The sequence below is a fragment of the Abrus precatorius genome, unplaced genomic scaffold (assembly GCF_003935025.1).
Source record: "Abrus precatorius isolate BTA unplaced genomic scaffold, Abrus_2018 Scaffold2, whole genome shotgun sequence".
In the NCBI taxonomy this organism is placed as follows: Eukaryota; Viridiplantae; Streptophyta; class Magnoliopsida; order Fabales; family Fabaceae; genus Abrus; species Abrus precatorius.
In genome coordinates, this window is record NW_020874362.1 from 6,288,907 (window position 1) to 6,308,395 (window position 19,489).

General features: G+C 30.5%; 2 protein-coding genes across 2 annotated transcripts; one reads left to right on the forward strand and one right to left on the reverse strand.

The window, feature by feature from the left end:
* Positions 1-843: 843 nt before the first annotated feature.
* Positions 844-4,700, reverse strand: LOC113858445 (aldehyde dehydrogenase family 3 member F1). The gene is made up of 10 exons (XM_027491106.1): positions 4,349-4,700; positions 4,165-4,233; positions 3,533-3,629; positions 2,964-3,170; positions 2,375-2,499; positions 2,185-2,289; positions 1,935-2,107; positions 1,715-1,805; positions 1,477-1,626; positions 844-1,370 (listed from the first exon to the last, which is right to left on the reverse strand). Exons 1-10 carry the CDS (start codon positions 4,544-4,546, stop codon positions 1,116-1,118), a joined length of 1,470 nt encoding a protein of 489 aa, XP_027346907.1. The 5' UTR covers positions 4,547-4,700; the 3' UTR covers positions 844-1,115.
* A 10,090-nt stretch (positions 4,701-14,790) lies between these two features.
* LOC113857393 lies at positions 14,791-19,235 on the forward strand. Its single transcript, XM_027489222.1, has 8 exons — positions 14,791-15,134; positions 15,384-16,772; positions 16,884-17,054; positions 17,151-17,205; positions 17,418-17,566; positions 18,162-18,251; positions 18,702-18,830; positions 18,935-19,235. The coding sequence occupies exons 1-8, from the start codon at positions 15,066-15,068 to the stop codon at positions 19,013-19,015; spliced, it is 2,133 nt and encodes a 710-aa protein (XP_027345023.1). The 5' UTR covers positions 14,791-15,065; the 3' UTR covers positions 19,016-19,235.
* The last annotated feature ends 254 nt before the right edge of the window (positions 19,236-19,489 follow it).

Here is a 19,489-nt window from a genome sequence, read left to right on the forward strand (position 1 = left end):
TAATAAAACTAGATGTGTATTGTAATAACATATTAAAAAATTTGACTTGTTTAGAAGAAAAAATAAGTACTAAACGAAAAATTTTCAAAATTTTAAGAGACAAAACTTATGTCATCAAGCAAATATCTAGTGTAATTTCATATTACAAAAATATCAAGTCTTTTCTTTTTTATAAATAAAAAAAATTCAAATATTGATGTTCAATAAAAATAATAACACTAATATTTTTTCATTCATTTGAAGATATGATAAAAAATAAAAACATAAAATAAAAAATGTTAATTTTAGTCCTTAGAACTAAGTTTAAGCAACTAATTATAGTAGAATTTCATTGAAAGAAAAATATTTACTATACTTTTATAATTTTAATATAATAACTGCATTCTTTCTTAATAAAAACTTTCTACTTTTATGCTTAAACTCAATCTTAAGGATTAAGATTTAAAAAATCCTATAAAATAAGTATTTTTTAGTTGTTAATTAAAATCAAATGTGTTTTGAAGATAAGATTGAAGTGTAATACAAGTTTTTTTTTATTTCAACCAAGTATGGTGTTTTGTATTCTTGTAAAAATTACTATTAATTATAATACATATTTAGTTCTAATAGTTACACTTATTAATAAATTAATTTTATAGTTAAAAAAGACTTAAATTTTAGTCTTCATAAAATTTTTGTTTTTTACATTTTGGTCCCTCTGTCACCGTCTAATACTGATCATGTGTGTTAAATAACAAGAGCTAAATTTCTAACTTTTTTTTTTATAAGAATCAAATCAAAACAATGTGTAAAGTATATAGACTAAATTTATAATTTATCTATTTATGTATGATTCAGCCGTGCAGGAGAAATGAGAAAAATTAAAATTCAAAACGTTTGACATTGTTAGATAATATGTAGAAATATCCAATCATTGGCAAGAAAAATAAAGAGATACAAATGCTTGCTTATTACAATGTCAAGTTGATATTCACTACATGTGCTTCTTTTGCAAATAGGACCCTTGTTCCTAATTTCCCATGACTCATATTCAGTCACAACAAAGCCTAATGCATTTTGAGTCAAACATGTATTTGAGAAATAGAAGAGCACAGTGGTGAAGTATTGACATTGATCTAGTTGTCTCTTTTCAAGCCCAGTTTGAAGGCCAGAATGTGAAGTATTAGTGCAAAGTAGTTCAGCCTGTATGCCAATCTGAGGAAGTCTTGCTTGAACTTACTCCAAGGAGGGTACCTTGGCTCAATTTCAAGGCATAGGTTTCTATGCAATACAGCTTTTTCATGACTGAAAGTGTCAAAAGAGTACTTTCCATGGTACCTTCCAAAACCACTCTGGCCAACCCCTCCAAATGGTAGTGTATCACATAGAAACTGCACATCGAATAACCCTATTAATTAGACTTGATTTCTTTACCTTATATTTTTCTTGATAACACAAAAATTAAGTCAGGGAAGGAAAGGAAAATAAAAGCAGTACTTGAACCAATGTGTCGTTAAATATGACACTTCCTGAGGATGTTTCTGATAGAATCTTGCTCTTGAAAGTTTCATCTTTGGTGAAGGCATAAATGGCAAGAGGTTTTGGCCTTGAATTGATAAATTCAACACTATCCTTAATTTTATTTATCTGTAGAGGCCAAGTTTAAGAGTTGATTGAGACAATGACACAATATATGGAAGAATTGAAAACATAAAAGGAGATTTTTGATTCTCACTGTGATTATTGGAAGCAGTGGGCCAAAGATTTCTTCCGTCATTATCTTAGAGTCTAGTGGAGGATCTAACAAGATTGTAGGCTCAATGAAGCTGAAAAGTTGTAAGAAACTGATGAGTAAAACAAATTTCACTAACTAACCACTTCTATTTCCTTGCAAGCAGAAATTACATTCTAAAAAAGTTATTAGAGTAGAAGATATAGAAAGAAACAACTATTACAGGTTTTCTTCATCGATTGAACCACCATGAACAATGGAAGCCACGACAAGAGGATCTTTGAGAAGATTGCATAATCTCTCAAAGTGTTGCTTGTTTATTATTCTTGAAATTACCTTTGACTCTATTGGGTTTTCACCATAAAATCTTCTGATTATCTTCTTTAATAGTTCTATCTAGAAGAAAACCAACAACTTACAATTAGAAAATAATTTTTTATAATAAATAGCAGCTTGTGATGTGTAATGAATACCAGAGCCGATGAGAACTTTTCCTCAACAAGCAAATAGTCTATTCCTATACAAGCCTGTCCACTGCAAGGTCCCCACTTTCCTCCTACAATTCTTTTGGCTGCGAACTTGATGCCACAAATGTACAGAGAATAAACTGAATTAGTCCTCAAAATTGAATGAGGCAAGCATAATTAATCACTTGTGAACTACCTTAAAGTCTGAAGGATTGGGAAGGGAATCAAGTATGGCAGGGCATTTTCCACCAAGTTCTAGAGTAACAGGAGTTAAATTCTTAGCAGCAGCAGACATGACTAAGCTTGCCACACGTGGACTTCCTGAAAGTTTCAAACATCATGGAGAAATTATTCTAGAACCAGAAAGCAGCTAATATTTGTCTTTATATAATAATATTTATTCTTAAATGAGATTATAAGCAAAGCACAAAGCAACAGGAAATGAGTGTTCAGTCAATTGAATCAATAACATGTTGGATATGGTTTGGATGCCTCAAACGCATGTCCTGACACTATGAAACACCACCAACTTATGTCGGTGTTGTGTTGGATGGAAAATTTTAGACTAAGTTTACTACAAACTTACTTTGGAGATAAGAATTTCTAAATATAAATCACTTTAATTACAGCTTACTATTAACCACAATTAAATTTCCCAAATCAAAGTTCGTATAAAGTCAAGTTTATAAATGTTCACTCGGACACACAGTAAGTTCGATATACGTAGTAAACATAATGTATATACCACAATTTATAGAAATGTTTCCTAGCATGGAAAATAATACCAGTGAAGAATATTTTGTCCCATTTCGCTTGCAGTAGTTGTTCGCAAACATCTGCTCCGCCCTCAATCACCTTGATGGCATGAAAGTCCAAGTATTGAGGAATGGTATTAGCAAGAAAAGAAGAGCACGCTGGAGCTTGCTCTGAAGGTTTTATGACTACAGCATTTCCAGCAGATATTGCCCCAATTAATGGATCCAATGCTAACACTGCATACAGTAAATGTATTTACATTTTTGCATTAATTTTTAAAACACCAAAATATGACAAAAATTGAGGCATTCCTGAGCTTATATGGTGCTACACAGAATTTTTGAGGCAGATAATACCTTAATCTTTGATCATTGATAATTCCATAAATGTAGAATGGATTTCACACTTTTGCAATATTCCCTTAAATACTAAAATATTATTTGTCAATATTTTGTAATAAAAATGAAGAGATGTGCATGAACATGCCTCTAGCAAACGTATCTACTTTAAAGGACGAACATGGAAACCGATTCATGAATAGTCCTGAAACCTAACAGATATATAAACAAGATGGGTTGATAGGAATTTTAAGACTCACTGATTGGGAAATTCCAAGAAGAAAATATGAGAACCACACCAAGCGGCTCTGACATCACTTCTCCTTTTGCTGGGAAGAAAAGCAGGGGAATATGACTCTGCAATAATATCCAAACACGAAAAGAAGTTACCAACTGACACAAGTCCAAACCATAAAAGTGGGGAAGAAGCAGCTGAAAACCATGACTAGAACAAGAACAAAACACACACACACACACACACATATATATATATAAACTTACACTTCTTTGTGACATTATAATTTAGGACAAAACTTAAGCGCAATGCAATGCATAGGTACTTTCGATGTTATTCATTTAAGATATTCATTTAAGATTAAAGTTTCGTCTTAGCGATCTATGTAATAAAGGTCAACATTAAAAGTTGTCACATATTAAAAAACTTCGATCAATATAAAACATGTATAGTTCTGTCCTTATATACTTTCCAATCAAGTTTATATAAAAAATTCCAACACCTCTACTGCAGTTCTGATAAATTATGCAAATTTTGAGCTATTGATTCTGAGACCGATGCTCAGATTACATCCATTTGTCAAATTACGTGCAAAAGAAAAATGAGAAATAGTCACAATGTTAGTGAGAAATTAAAAAGAAAAAAAAATTAGTCAACCTTTTTAGGGGCCATCCATTTTTCAACGCAGCTCAAAGTGTTGGTGGCTGATTTTTCTACCCCTCCAATCTGCAGAAAAGAAGCAATCAACAAGCAAGAATAGAATATAATAAATCTGATTGTAATTTAAACTACATTTGAAATAATTAAAATTGCAAAAATTTTGATGGTGTTTAATGATAACCTCATCGCGGTAAGCCTCAGCAGGGTGCTTCCCAAGATCATGGTGAAGAGCCTTAAAAATAGCATCTTCATTGTCATGAATAAGGTCTAAGAGAGCTGTGAGCTGGGTTTTCCTCCACGTTACACTTCTTGTTCTTCCAGTGTTGAAGTATTTCCTCAACTCTCTCCCGGTCTCTCTAACTTCCCCACCAATATCCATCTCAATTGAACTACCAATCTTGCTCTACCAGCACAATTCTATTGATTTTCTTTTATTTTAATTGTGATTTTAATTTTCTCAGGGATGTGAAGTTTTCAAGTCTTTTAGTGCAGGAGTGGTGGTCTCATTAAATGCAAGGTTGGTTGGAGTTGTCAGTTACCTAACTCAGTGTTTGGTTGTTTAATTAGTGATACAACAATCACAGTGAAAACATGCATATAAAACAAGATAAAATATTTAGGTTAAAGAGAAATGGTGTCCACATATTTTTGGGTTTCCAGTTATCCGAATTTAAGACAAACGAGGCTTATTGAAAGGAAGATTGTGTTCATATGTGTGGTTAAGTTTGATCTTCGTTCCATGCGTACCAGTTGAGATCTGAATTGACTGTTGGATAGCGTGTTTGGATTTACGCTGTAACGTACATTCATTAAACATTATACTCGAAAAAACTACGTTACAATGCATGGAAAATTGGGAAAGAGAGCCTAAACACGGTTTTGTTGTGTTCGTTGCTCCTTTTCTATTAACGTCGGCAAGGAAGCAGAGATTTTTTTATTTTTTTTTATAAAACTTAAATACAGTATTATATTATTATATATACTAGTATCATAAATCTATGTAACTATTAGATATAAATTAAATAAAAGATTTATATTAAAAATAAAAAAATTTATACTTACTTGAGAAGATTCTATCCTTAGTATTATTCTTTAATTAAATTTAAAATTTTATTTATATAATGTGTATAGGAAAGGTTAATTCAATAATATAAAAGGCCTAACACATGTTAGCGTCTTAACGAGATGAAATTTAAAGTTTTTTATTTTGGTATTTTGAAGTTAGGAAATGTGCAATAAATGTATGGAACATGGTGGAAATGGAGTTACATGCATATAAAACAAAGAGGGTTGCGTGGGGGAGTCACGTTTTGATAAGACGATTAGGTCTCTATGATCACTTCCAACTGTCTAATGAATGTGGGGGACCATGCTTGGAAGAAATTTTTGACAAGAGGAGACAAAATGTTATAAACTATGCAAGTATGTTTGGTAGGTTTATTTTATTAATTAAAATGTTTGTTTAAATAAAGTGGATTCTTTTAGTAGTTTGCAATATTTTTTGAAATGTCATTTAAAGTGACATTTTATTTTTCAATTTTTTATTTATATTTTTATAATATTTTCTCTATTAATTTACTTTTAGAATTTTTAAAATAATAATACAAACTCATGTATATTATATTATTTTATTTAATAAAATAATTATAAATAAGAAGAATGTTAAGAAACTAGTATCTTATTTTTTAAGACGATAAATTATTTAAATATATTAAAATATGAAAATTTATATCATTTAAAAATATATAGTTTCCAAAATTTAAGTTATGATCCAGTAATTAATTATATTTTTAAATGTATTTTACATTTACTAAAAATATTAATAGCTATTTTATCAAACATCTAATTTAAAATTGATTTGTCAATTTTTGTTTAACTTAAATTACTTTTTTAAACTTTCAACTATAATATTCATTGATTTTGACAAATAAATGCATAATAGATGACATGCTCTGACTTATAAGTAGGCATTTGGTTTGGGCCTGGTAAGCCCAACCTCTTTCAATACTGTTTGGAGTTTAAACCTTCTGTCGAATAGATATTTCGGCTCTAACTATCAATTGAGTTGGAATGTCGGGCCACCATGAAAAGAAGGTGCTTTGAAGAAGTTTGTAAGCCAGAAAAAAAAAAAAAAGAAACAAAGAAGTTCATAAGGAGCTTATAAAGATTCGGGGTCGATAAAAAATAATATAGATTTATGAAAGTTGTTTAGTTTTTGACTTTGTTATAACTTTTTTACTTATTTTAATATGTTTTATGTAATCAAAATTAGTTTTTTAATCAATTTTAATAACTTGTATTAAAACTAGGAGGAACATGCTAAAATTGTGTATAGAAAAAATGGTTAACATCGTGGGCTAGGAATATTTAATTATTTATTTTTTGTTATATTTTTTCTTCAGTTAATTATTTTTGTATATCTATGTAAACCAATTAAATTTGTTTTACTTAATTAAATATGAAATACAAAATTTTTAGACTTTTTATATTAAATTTTTGGACAGTTCTTAGCACAAACTTTCAATGTACCAATTTTGATAAAGCTTGATAATGGCAACTATTTGATTTGCCAATAGTAAGGGAAGGTCGTAATTCAAGAGTTAAAGTTCACAAAATACACTTTGAGCTATTAAATTTTCTCTAAATTCATCTCAACTAAACATAAAGAAAATGACGATATTAATGAGGATTACCTAAATTATGAGAGAATCAAGATCAATTCCTAGTTACATGACTTTTGCATTCATGTCACAACATGCCATTGACAAAAATTGTTGGATTAGAGTTTTCACACTAAATTTTGAATAAATTACAAGTTCATTTTGCCTTGTCAATAAATTAAAGTTGCAATTGCAAATCGCAAAGAAAGAAAATGAGGTGATCTAGTTTTATACACACCACTATGTAGTTAGAGATCCCACCCTTAACCATTGTCTAATGACTTAACATTAATTATACAAATAATCACACTAATCACTTCATTATTATTGAACATCAATAGCACAGAGCTAGAGGGTTACTAATTTGATGTCAAATATGGTTGTGTCCATTTAGTGAGTGGCTTTACCTTAGACTATGCACCACAAGCATTATTTTCACCTTAGTCAGGGCCACTCCAATTTGACTAAAGACTTACACAACTTCATCATACGACTAAGTAGGTATCTATAGGACATATCCCATCGGTCAATATGTATCATGCGTTTAACTCTTAATTATCGAAGGGTTTAACCTCCTAAAACTTAATAAAAAGTGTCCAATCACAGTAAGGGATAAATGATTACGTGATAAAAATTAAGAAAGTTGTTAGTTTCTATCTCCAATTAGTGCTTCAATATCTATTGAAGATCACATCAAAACAAATCTTGATGACTTGCTTAAGGAGCATGATTCTTTTGTTATGTCAATCACTTTAAGATTTGATTTTTATTCATTGAATTTGATTGAAACATTCCTCTTATACAAGAAAATCTTGCTTTAAGTCCCTCTCATGCTTATGGCATACCTATGGCAGAGATAGAGGAAATCAATTTCAACATTATGTAATTGGATTTGTTGTCATGTATTTATCAATTTTGGTCCAAGTGCCACCATTTTTCCTATGCTAGTGGAGATTTTTCTAGCACGGTGAAAAACAATATGTTGTGGTATACCATATGTTCTAAAAAAAAGCTAGGGAATGATAGGTTTTTTAACTTTCTACACATTTAAAATGTCACACTTATAGTTTTAGGTGTCATTAACTTGTTGGGGATGATGTTTGTTTTTTCTTTTTTTTTGTGCTTGAAGTTAAATGAAAAATATTTAGAAAAAAAAATGTATGTATGGTAAAGTTGAGGAAGAAATTAATGTTATTAGAGAATTACTAACGAGTCTTGAAGTTAAGACTCTTTCTATTTTATTTTATAGTTACTTTCTTATATTAAGTAATTATAGGCTTAAAATTTTCTGCACTCAAGGGCTTGTCTTGTAGGATACAATGTAGACATTTTTTTTATAACAAATATGAGAAAGAAAAAATGTATTTATATGATTAAACTTGTAAAATTTTAACAAAATGTTACATTTTATTTCAACAGTTATTAATTATGTTTGGTGCAACTACCTCAAAGTTGTAAATTTATAATTTATAGTTGTAAATCTTACTTTATAATATTCAAGGATAACCAATATCTTATCAACTTTCTTGAACCTTATAATTTTAAAATACTTTATTAAGTCTTTCATTAACAATAAAGAATATACTATCTACTTTCAAACAACTCACAATGATGCCCTACTTTTTTGAAACTACAAAAAAAAATTAAAAAATAAATCATATTTTATATAAAATATTATAATTTAAAACTCTCACAAGATAACTTAGTAGAGATCTACTAAAAAACTATTTCATTGATACATTTTTAATATGTTTCTCATATATCTTTCACATATTCTCCTCTTAAGCTCATGTGTTATAATAGGTATGCGACCTAACCATGTTAAATAAGATAAAATAAAATAGAACCAGATAGTTAGTTAGAATTTTTAAGTTCTTACTTTAACTAAATGATTTAAACTTAGTTTAGATAAACTTTTGGAATGTTCTTATTAAACAAAAAGATCAGTGTAAAATGAATAAAATTTATCTTTTAAATTAAAAATAACTTATCTTCTCAAATTGTAGAAGAAGTTAAATTAGAGAGTTTTTTTTTTTAAAAAAAAAATATAGAAGTATAAGTTGTTTCTAATTTATATAAGAAATTTTATTCATTTTTTATACCAAGTCTTGTATTTTATAATGACTTCTTTAGAAGTTTACTTAAACTAAGCTTTAATTTATTACAAAATTGTATAATTAATTATTTTACTTATATAATCTATTAAGTATATAATGGGATTAGTTAATTTGAATTTAGAAGTTTCTAAAATATAATTTTAGAATAAGGTAATCAATAAAAATGTTATAATTGATTAAATTAAGGAACAAAATGTTAAGTTTTTGAATCTTTATTATGTAATTTGGTGCATTACTTTTATAATTAGTTAAATTAAATCATAAAGATTCATAGAAGATGTAGATTTGATGAATTGTAGCACCAAAAAGGTCAAGATATGCAAAAGGAACCCCACGAAGAAGATGATCTTGCATATGTAGGAAGATATGTGTTTTGGAGATTTGAAAGCAAATCAAGAATAATAATACAATGGAATTTTGTTGGCTGTGGTCTAAACAACTTACTAGATGGCATCCTCCTATGAGCTTGCAACTAAAACTCAATGTTGATAGAGCTATTTTTCAAGCTGCTAGGATGGCTAGTTGTGGAGATCTCATTAGGGATAGTCATGGTAAGTTGATTGCTGGTTTTCACAGAGCTTTGGACTTGTGCTCCCCCTAGCTGTAGAGTTTTGGGGAGTTTACCAGGGTCTTCAGTTTGTCATATCCAAATATGGATAGAATGTGATTCCAAGAAGGCTCTTTCCTTAGTAATTAACCTCTAAAGTTATAATTATCATCTTTTTCCTATAATCAGTGAGATTAGAAGGTTGCTAAAAGAGATTACGTTTATTAGATTTAATCATATATTAAGAGAAGTCAATCAAAGTGCTGATTGGATAGTTAAACTTAATGCTGAGTGTGGGTTACCCTTTCTTTGTTTTGATGAGTCACCTCCTTCCTTAGTGCCTTTATTAATATTGGATTTCTTAAGTATTTGAATCCATAGATTCCTAATCAAATTTGTTTGTTTTAAACTTAGCCTTCTTTATCAGTAAAAATAATAATAATAAACTATGAAGGAAATACTTTTGTTTTGTAATCTATTGTCATTTCTTTTTATTTTATTAAGTCTAATAACTACTTAATATTTTTTACATCCTTAAAAACTTAATCATTTTCTAAATCAAATTAATATTTAAGTTTTCATTAAAATATTTTTTAAATTATTTTTAGTTTTTAAAACTAAATTCTTTAAACCCTCTAGGGGCATTAGGTAGGGGGACTCCTTATCTCCTTACATTTTTGTTCTTTGTATAGAGAGATTAGCTTATATGATTCAAGATAGGGTTTTGAGTAGAGACTGGTTCCCTTTCAGGTTTGGTACCTAAAGTCTCATTATTTCTCACCTTTTTTTATGCCGATGACCTCATTTTAGTTTCAAAAACTGATGTTAACCAGGCTAGGATTATTAGAGATGTCCTTGAGGGGTTTTGTGCTGCTTCAGGTTTAAAAATTATTACCAATAAATCTTCTTTATTTTTCTCAAAGAATTATGACCTTTCCTTAGTGCAGTCCATTTCTGAGTGCTTGAGTTTTAATATTTTCAATCAGATTGACAGCTATTTAGGTGTTCCCATCCTACACACTAAACTTACTAGCAGGCATTTTTCTTTTCTCATAGATAAAATTAGGAAAAAAAACTCTCCTTGTGGAAAATGAATTCTCTTTCCTTCGCTGGCAGGGTAACTTTGGCTCACTCCAGTCTTATGAGTATTCCATCTTATGTCATGTAAACTACTTTGATTCCTCCTTTTGTCTGTAATGAAATCAACAGTATTTGTAGGAATTTTATTTGGGGTTCCCTAAGTGGAGAAAAAATGTAATTTGATTAGCTGGTAGAAGATTTGCAAACCTAAAAATGAGGGGGGTATGGGCTTTAAAGACTTAGAGCTACTTAATAAGACTTTTCTAATAAAACTTTGTTAGAGATTAGTCACATCTCCTTCTAATCTTTGGGGTCAAATTATTAAACATAAATACAGATTTATCCTGGGCCAAACTCCTAGTTTTAAGTCTAGTTAACATGCCTCCTGTCTCTGGAAAAGTATAACATCTATTTGGCCCAAATTTTCTCACGGTCTTGCTTGGTCAGTTAAGAATGGTTGGTCTATTAAATTTTGGACTAATGACTAGATACCTAAGGTTAGAAATCTGGTAAATTACTCTAAATATCATGTCTCTGATTTAGATTTGACTGTCCTTGTGACCTTGTTCTTTGTTGATGGACACTAGGATTGACCCCAAAATTTGTAATGCTCTTCCTGAAAGTATATGTAATTCTATAGTCCTGGATACTGGTTAGTCCTCCAATCATATCTAGTGGATTTGATACAATATTCTGGTCTCTAACCAATAATGGTATATTTTTCATTAATTCTACTTAGATTTTGCTCTCTGCTCCTTCTAGTATTCCTTCCACAAGTAATAATATCTTTAATCTAGTTTGGAGCTAGAAAGGTCCCTCTAAAATTGCCTTTTTTCTTTGGAAAATTAGTCATGGAAGGCTTCTCACTAATGAGGAAAGGTTTAAATGGAATATGTCTAACTCTTCTACTTGTCCTAGGTGTGATAAGACTTCCGAGTTTGTTATGCATGTGTTGATGGACTGTGTTTTTGCTAGAGATGTTTAGGATTATTTAATTTTCCCTAGTCAATGGATGTCAATTTTTAGTTTGGGTTTGTCTGAGTGGTTAAGGCTTAATCTATCCAACTCTTCCCCAAGCTATTTTTAAAACTGGAACTATTTATTTGGTTATGTTGTTTGGTTCCTCTGGACTAATAGAAATACTTTTATTTTCATGAATCATTCTTTTCGGCCTAAGGCCATTGTTTATAGGGCTATGTATGAGACTAATTACCTTATATATTGTTGCAGGTTCAATTCCAGAACCATTCCTAAGCTGGCTTCTGATCCCAGGTGCTTTAAATAGTGTCCTCCTCTAGTAGAACAGTTCAACTTGAATGTTGCGAAGTGGCGGCCAAGTTTGGATTTGCTTGCTCTGCTTGTGGTGACCTCATTCGTGATGATCGGGGGCAGTTGATTGTTTGTTTTTACAACAACATTACTCCTTGCTGAGCTTTGGGGCATTCTCTTAGGGATCCAACTAGTTATTCAATTTCACATTCACACAATTTGGATAGAGAATGACTCCAAGGAAGCTATTGGTCTCATTCTCAACTTGCAACAATCATCCCATCCCCAGTGACATATTATTAATAGAATTCGGGACAAACTTAAATCTGTTTGTTTTATAAGGATTATGTACATATGTAGAGAGACTAATATGTGTGCTGACATGTTAGTCAAATTAGATTTAGAAGAATTGTCTCCCTATACTGTTTTCACTGTTTCTCCTAATTTCCTCCTTCCTTTTTTGTTGCTAGATGCTAATGGTGTGTGGCATCCTAGATCTGTAGCTTAATTTCTTTTTGTTGGGTCCTTTGACCCCATTTAATGTATATAAAAAAAAACTAAATTTTTTAGTTGATTAACTTTATTTAACTTAGATGTTAATCTTTAAAATTGAAATTAGTTTAACTTTCGAGCATGTTTTAAACTATATTTTAGGAGAAAATGTGTCAATTTCAAATAACTCTTACGCAAGTAAAATTTTATTTTATTTCATTTGACTAATTTTTACATATCAAAATTATTTTTAAAAGTTTATAGTTAATTCTACTAAACTTTAAAATAAAAAAATTAGCAAAAGTAGATCTATAATCTCTTCTCTTTTTCACCCTGCTGTAATTAGCTTGAAAAAAATTATTAATATTATTTTATATAAATTTTAATGAAAATGAAATCATGATTTCAAAAAATCAAAAGTATAAATGCGGATAAGAATAAATTTATTCAGTTTACGATAGTTATAATTTTAGTATAATAAAATTGACTTTAAAGCATTTATCATTATAATTAAATATATATTAATTTTGAAAGGAAAAACTTAAAGAGTTCTATATATGATAACATTTCCTTGAAACCAATTAATGTTATAATTAAATATATATCAAATTTGATAGGAAATATATAATGTTTGTTATTTGAAAAATTTGGATCTAAGGTAATTAATTGTATCGATAAATAAGCATTAATTTTTTAAAACGAAAAGATAATTATTTCAATTGTATACATACATACATTCATAATTGATAATATTTTTATTTTAAAATTTTTAGGGAAACAAAGTAATGATTAAATTAAATTATAATTTACGATATGAACAAACTTATTCAAGTTAATAGTTATAATTCATGTTTAAAAATGTTTCCTTGAAAGTAATTATAAACGTCATAAAATATCTTATTTGAAAAGGAAAAATAAAATAGTGTAAGTTTAATTAAATAATTAATTCTAAAAATATTTTTTTATAATATATATATATATATATATATATATATATATATATGATTTAGTCTTTTTTGCCAGGTATTAAAATCAGATGCTTATTTATATTTTTTATGAATTAAAAAAGAATGAAATTGTTATAATATAGTATATTTTTCTTAATGAACTTAATCATATTTTTAAATATATACTATTTTTTTAATCTATGGAAATAATTATATGGATCAATAAATTTAATAATTTTTAAAATTTATTCATTAAATTTGCTGATTTATCTTTTATTTATTGCATTGCATTATAATTTTTGACGGTTGAATAACTCAAATAGTATCAATATTTTATTTATTGTATTTAAAATTTTATATAAGTAAAACGATGTTAATAAAAAATAACAATGAATAATATATAATAAAAATATTTTTTTCTTTGTGAAAAAATAAATAAGACTAAAGGAAACATATTAATTAAAAAATAAAATATTTTATATATGAGTTGTTGATATTTAACAGTGACATAATATTATATTCAATTATGCATAATTTAAATATTTATAAATATTATTTAATAGTTTAAATTTATTTATATTTAAATAATATATCAGAGATTATAATAAAGTAATGTGATAAATTATTTTAAATTTTTTATTTAATATAAATTTTTGTAAGTTTAATTTATTTAATAACAATATTTAAACCACGGTTGATAGACATCATAATATTTAGTATTATCAGATCATGACCTTATATATTACTTCTTTTGGTTCTGTTTTTTTTTTAATAAAAAAAATACTAATATTTTTAGTTGAAATTATAAAAAATAACTATTTATTTTAGATACTTTGATTTTTTTTATTTTTTTATTTATTATAAGATTTGTATTAATAAAACATTCATTTATTATATATTCATTTATTTAATGTGTTAGTTACTAATTTGACCATTTATTATTATAAATATTTTTAAAATATACTATAAATTTATGATATATAAAATATTTTTTCTATCATTTTTGGTAAATTAATTATTTACTTATTATAAAAGGATTAAATGGAGAAACAAATTTGACTAAAATGTAATCAAATATATTAATAAATTATATTAATTTTTTAAAGGTGAAATAATTTTTTAATGATAACGAATATATTTTTTTATAATATTTGATGATGCTATTATAATAATATATTTACTTTGTAAAATTAAAGTATAATATATATTTTGTCCGATGAAATTATATTGTTTTGCTTTAGGAGGTCTTCTAAGCTGTCAACTTCGAAATGTGAGATTATTGGTAAGCTGCATCTTATGCATCAATATGTTACAATAAGCATTTAAATTGAAAAGAAAAAAAAAAGAAGAAAATTGCATGTCCCAACGGTGTTTGAGGAGAATAAATACTGAATTGAGCAACTGAAAGAAAAGGAAGCAATATGTTTTGCCTTTTTAGGCCAATAGCCAAATAAGTCAAATACTTAAAAATCTGAGGAGTGAGAGAGAGAGAGAGAGAGAGAGAGAGAGAGAATAATCTTGAGCATTAAAAAAAAAAGCTTTGAATAATTGTGATGGTACTGCGGCAGCAGCGGGAGGAGGGAATCATTTGTGCGAATATGTCGTAACAATGGGGACGATGGTCACGAGGTTGTGAAGTGCGAACCCACAAACACACACACACGTTGCCCCCTTACCCGCGCTCTTCCCCTTCTCTCTCTCTCTCTCTCACTCACTCACTTTAACTACTCTCCCCACTTCGCTTCTCTCTCTCTCTCTCTCCCTCCCTCCCTCTCAATTCCAAACCATGGACCCTGTGGAGGTCCTCCCTCCATGGGTTCCCGAAGACGACCTTCTCTTGAAGAACGCCGTCGAGGTATTCCTCTCTCTCTCTCTTCTCTCTCTCTCTCTCTCTCACACACACACACACACAATTCTCATGAACCCTAACCTCTTCTCCCCTGTTCAATTTCTGCTTCGTGCATGTTTCCGAAACATTAACTCAGGAAATTAATGATTATTTCTTCGTAATAAGATAGATTAAATACGGAATTGGCAAAATTAAATAATTATTTTCTAAAACAAGCTTAATTAATGAAACGTCGTACTTGAATGTTTTGTATAGGCCGGTGCTTCGTTGGAATCGCTGGCCAAAGGAGCGGTTCGGTTCTCACGACGCTATTCCGTTACGGAATTGCGAGATCGGTGGCGCTCTCTGCTCTACGACGCTGACGTTTCTGTTACCGCTTCCGCTTCCATGGCGATTTTGGAGCTCGCCAAGTTGAGCGGAAGCGGAAGCGGAAGCAAGGAGGGTTCGGGAGAAGGTAGAAAGAGGAAAGTTCAAAGCATTCGGAAGCAGTACTACGCGATGCGGAAAAGGCATGGCAGGTGCAGGGAGGGCGTGAATGTTGAAAAGAACGCGGTGGTGTGTGACGGAAATGGAAGTGTGGTGGTTGATGGTAATTTAAATGATGATGTGAATAATTTAGTTAATTATGGGGATTACTCGGGGTTAGAGGGAGTAGGAGTAGGGCAATCTAATTCGATAAGTGATGTTCCTTTGTGGAAAACTATAGAGGATGTTTCTGTGCCTGATATGCCTGTTCAAGTTAATGTGCTTGAAAGTGAAAATCGTTGTTCTGAAGGGAGAGAAATAGTTTCCCATGGTTTGAGTTTGGAAGGTAAGTGTGAGAATGGTGGGGTGAATGCTCCTGATGCTGTGTTGGGAGACGATGCTGTGCGTATTTCTGATTCTCTCTTGGACTTGACTGGGGATGAACTTATTTATGTGGATATAGATGGGAAAGATGCGACAGCTGCGGATAAGCCGTGTTATGATAATGTTGATTCGCTGTTGTTAAGTTCTCCTTGTGATGTTCAGGGTAATCATGTTGCTGGTGTTTGTGAGCCACAGAAGTTGGATGCGGAAACTAAATTTGCTGTGCGTTCTGGGTCATCTTCCACCGTGTTGGAGGGTGTTGCTAGCTCGTTAGGCAGCAGTCGTGGTGATCAACATTTTGTTTCTGATTCTGGAAATGATGTTGGATCGTCTGTGGCAGCACAAAGTTCTCACCCGGAACTTCGTGAGGACAATATGTTCTGCGTATTGAATACTGAGGACCCTGTGGTCCCATGCAATGACCATATAACTTTATCCATTTTAGTTCCTCATTCAGTTGCCCTGAAATCCCGACCAATTGTTAAAGAGGTGGGTTATTCAGAATCGGTTATGAATAATCAACGAAGAAATGAACTGGTTGGAAGCTTGAATAAAGAAGACGTTCTTTCTCACTCTTTTGCAGCTTCACAGACAGTTCGACAGGGGTTACTGTCTAATATAAATTCAAGCTACCCACCTGTTGATCTTGTACCTAAATCTGAAAATCCTGGAAGAAACTCTATTTCTGCAGTTTCTAGACAGAGTAACAATGTCAATGTCAACATCAACCCAAGTCATAGCAGATTAGTTAGTGCAACTGTGATGCCTGCCTCAGATAGACATCTAAAACAAGAGGTTAAATGTGTCGATTCCAGGATACTTCATAATTGGAAAACTTTTTGGGGAACTAACTTAGGATTTTACTTTTATTAAGAAAATTTCATTGAAGTTGTATGTTATAAACAGGAAATTGTTGCTCTGACTTCTGCTGAAGTTTATGCACATACAAAGGTTGAGGAACATAAGGTTTTACCTAAATCAGAAGCAAAATCATTCTCTCTCGATCAGGAAGAAGGTGATGTTGATGATGATGATGACGATGATGAAATTCCTGACTTTTCTGATGCTGAGGCAATGGTAAGTATTATATGTTGCACTGAATGGTAATAATTCTCTATAGTTAGTGGTGTTAGGTTTTCTCTGACTCTCACATATTTGATGTTGCATGCTCAGATTCTTGAAATGGATTTATGTCCAACTGATCAAGATACAAATGCAAGTAGAGAAGGTAAATCATCTGACAATAAAATAAAATTGTCACACTTCTGTTTAAGGTTTTCAATTTAAAAAGGAAGCCAGGAATTCGTTCTTGTTCATGAGTTTGGCTATACTTGAATAAGTATTTCTTGTATTAATGATATACTGGTTGGTCTCCACTAAAGTTTCAAATACCAATAGCTGTGGTTGTTTGTCTTCTAATATTATAGTCTTTTATTACAGTCTTGAGATATCAACATGAAGAAACTAAGAGGACTATCATGAGATTGGAGCAAGGTGCTCAGTCCTTTATGGGAAGAGCCATTAAATCTCAGGGTGCATTTGCAGTATTGTATGGGCGCATTCTGAAGAAGTATATTAAAAAAAGCGAGGTATATTTATGAATTTGGACCTTGTTTCCCTTTAAAATATATAAGAATGAATTCTTCTTTATATTGTCTTCCTCCAATGCCACCATAATGAATCTTGTGAATTTTCCTTGCAAAGAAATGTTTGCATGCCTTTGTGATTTCCACACTATGATTTGTTGTTTTGCATAATAAGGTTTGGTTATCGTTGCAATATCATCAATGCATAGCTCTGGTAATTGGGGAAAAAAAATTGAACAGACTAGCTTTAAGTGGTCTTGTGACTTGAGGATTTTAATATTTCTTTCTAGGAGTTTCAATGTTCATTGAGGATCTCATTTTAGTTGTTCATTCCCTTTATAACTACCTTGGTTTTAATTTCAATTTTTTTCTAAATCAACAGATTCTGTGGTTGCATCTGGATCTCTGATAAATTATTGGCCTTTATTAGCTTGAACTGTAATACAATGAATGACGACGTCCTTTGAGTGTGCCTTAACACTGAATATAAAATTCAGATTTTGGTGTTTGCCTAATTGGTGCTGTTCTATAAATTTGTGATGTTTATGCATGGTATAAAATATAAACGATTTCGCTACATTCTCTTTCTATTTCACAGGTTATACTTGGCAGAGCAACAGATGATGTACATGTTGATATTGACTTGAGAAAAGAAGGGCAAGATGCTAACAAAATATCTAGAAGACAAGTAAGATTTATCAGAAGCCTTGTGTGCAAAATTCCATGCATGTTTTGATTTTAAGAATGATTTAGGGTCCTCTTTTAGTTCACATATTTCTTTTTTGAGGAGCAAGGGGAGTTAGGAAGGCTTTGTTATTGTTTGAAAAAAAAAAAAAGATGTGTCTTTTCTAGTAACTAACTATTAAAGGATTGGTATATTTCTGGAGCAAGACAAATGACAAATTTTTAAGATGTTCATCCATTTGGAATGTGATGGTGTTCTTATGAATCTTTTGGTAATTGAAATAAATAGTGTTATAATGATGTCTGGATCTGTATCATTTTCACTATGCATGGGCACAATACAGAGCAAGGACCAGAATATTTGTTCATGGTAGAGATTTTCAGTTATATCCATTTAAATTTCCTCTGCTGAATTTGTAGTGTTATGAACTATGAATTACTTATTATCTGATAGGCTTTAATAAGGATGCAAGCAAATGGTTCTTTCGTTATTAAAAATCTTGGCAAGAGGTCTATCTTCTTAAATGGCAAAGAAGTTGCTACAGGACAAGTGCGGGGTCTTAATGCTAGCAGTCTGATCGAGGTACCTGTCTTTCCTTTCTATTCTTAAATAACTTTTACATTACAATGCTGCAATTTTGTTCCTTCCTTGAAAGCAAAATAATGTGTTAAATGGCTTCTATGCAGATTAGAGGCATTTCGCTCATCTTTGAGATCAATAATAGGTGCGTGAGGAGGTTTTTGGAAAATGTGAATGAAAACAGATGAAGATACAGAACACATTTACCTTGTTTGCCTGATAGAGGGTCTGTAAGAAGAGAAATGGCGTCGAAGGTTGAGTGTTAAGGATTTTAGGTAGCGTTCTCATGCCAGCCAAAAATAGAAGTTATACCAGCTATTATTTTGTATTAATTCAGAATCCAAAGTGTACATATAGATAGAAGATGAAAAAGCATTATAATAGATATATGATATGGCTGCTGCGCTATGGGAACTTGTTAGCCTTTGTATGTTTCCTTTTTTCCCCCATAGGGGTAGTGGTTTTTCTTTAATGCAACAGACATCCCCGGGTAGGAGTTGTCATCAATCAATAATTAATTTATGGAATGATTTCCAGCAAATTTAACAAGTCTCTCAATTTAATATAGGGTTTTCGATTTCACCTTATTTTGTTGCAGTTTTCCACTGGCAATTCTGGAGTCCTCCCTTTTTATCAATTGATTTGTAGGACTGAGTAACGAT